General features: G+C 40.2%; 1 protein-coding gene across 1 annotated transcript in view; it reads right to left on the reverse strand.

Moving 5' to 3' along the window:
• LOC101864092 overlaps positions 1-1,337 on the reverse strand; it is a gene marked incomplete in the record, with an annotated part of 10,612 nt that overhangs the window by 2,822 nt on the left and 6,453 nt on the right. The window contains 2 exon segments of the mRNA XM_005107874.3: positions 184-264; positions 1,096-1,179. Coding sequence (XP_005107931.2) covers positions 184-264; positions 1,096-1,179 — 165 coding nt within the window.

Here is a 1,337-nt window from a genome sequence, read left to right on the forward strand (position 1 = left end):
CCCCCTCTCTCTCTCTCTTGAATGAACATTGTTTCTTCACAGTTTCCCGACAGTCTATTCGAGTGCAGATTACTTAGCTTTTGAAGAGGTCTTCACCATGACGCACTTACCAGCGCCACTTATACGACCTAACTGTGTTCCACGTGCCGTAAACCTCGAACTAAAACTTAGTGAATCACATACCAGCATCCTCTGTAATGTCCTCAATTGCCCCAGCCGTCATTTCGATTGCTGACATCACGTCGGTCAAGGGCTTTCCAGCAGCTGAAGATAAGAGTGGGGGAAAATTCCCATCATTGTATGAGTAACGATGATTTTAACAATGCAGCCTGTCTGTTCATCAATCTATGCGTGTTTGAATCTCTATGCTCTAGTGTGTGAGGGTGTGTGTGTGTGTGTGTGTGTGTGTGTGTGTGTGTGTGTGTGTGTGTGTGTGTGTGTGTGTGTGTGAGCGTGTGTGTTTATGTAAGAGAGAGCATGTATCTGCGAGAACATAATAATATGTATCTCATAATTATAATGTGTGGTAGTGTTTCTATTTTTTCTTTTTCTTTTTTTTGCTCAGTTGTGTGCAGTCAGCTGAGTGTAAGTGTAAAAATCAGATATTCATTTTGTGCTACCTCCCAAAAAAAACAACAACAAAAAAACGTTAAGCAGAGCAACAAAAAGAAAAAGAAAGTAAAAATTAAATATTTTAAAATATCGTTTTTATTAGAGCGTTTATTCTAGTTTACCTCGCAGATCTCATAAATAACCTGCAACTTCTATCCTGGGTTATGTTGCTGTAAGTGTAAAAAATATAGACACCCTCCATGAAATGAAAGTCACTCAAGCGAGGTACGGTACAACAATAAACGGTAAACACTACGAAAGTCATTTCCCTCCTTCAAGAACAGTAGAAATAACAAGCTAATATAAAGGTAAAATTAAAGTTAGGATACTGGGTTCTGTATATGAATGAATGAACATATTAACTGATAAACGATAAAGGTTAAATTGACAGACAGACAGACAGACAGACAGACAGACAGACTGACAGACTGAAAAATGAAAGAGTAAATAAGTGAAAAGATAAACACCACGGAGCCTGCTCACCCGAAAGTTCCTGTGCCTCTTGTGAAAGACCATTCAGCAGGTTCAAGGCGGAGTCCAACTTGCTGCTCTCGAAGTCCAAAGGTCCTACGCGGGGAGGGAGGGGATGGGGTTGGAGTGATAATGATGCTTAATATAATATTATACGGTTGTGAGAATGGCGAATATAAAAGAAAGGGAGGAGAAAAGACATTGGACGCGAGATAGCAGCATTCATAGGGAACAAAAGAGGGGTGTGGGGGTAG

This window comes from Aplysia californica, unplaced genomic scaffold (assembly GCF_000002075.1).
Source record: "Aplysia californica isolate F4 #8 unplaced genomic scaffold, AplCal3.0 scaffold00639, whole genome shotgun sequence".
NCBI lineage: Eukaryota > Metazoa > Mollusca > Gastropoda > Aplysiida > Aplysiidae > Aplysia > Aplysia californica.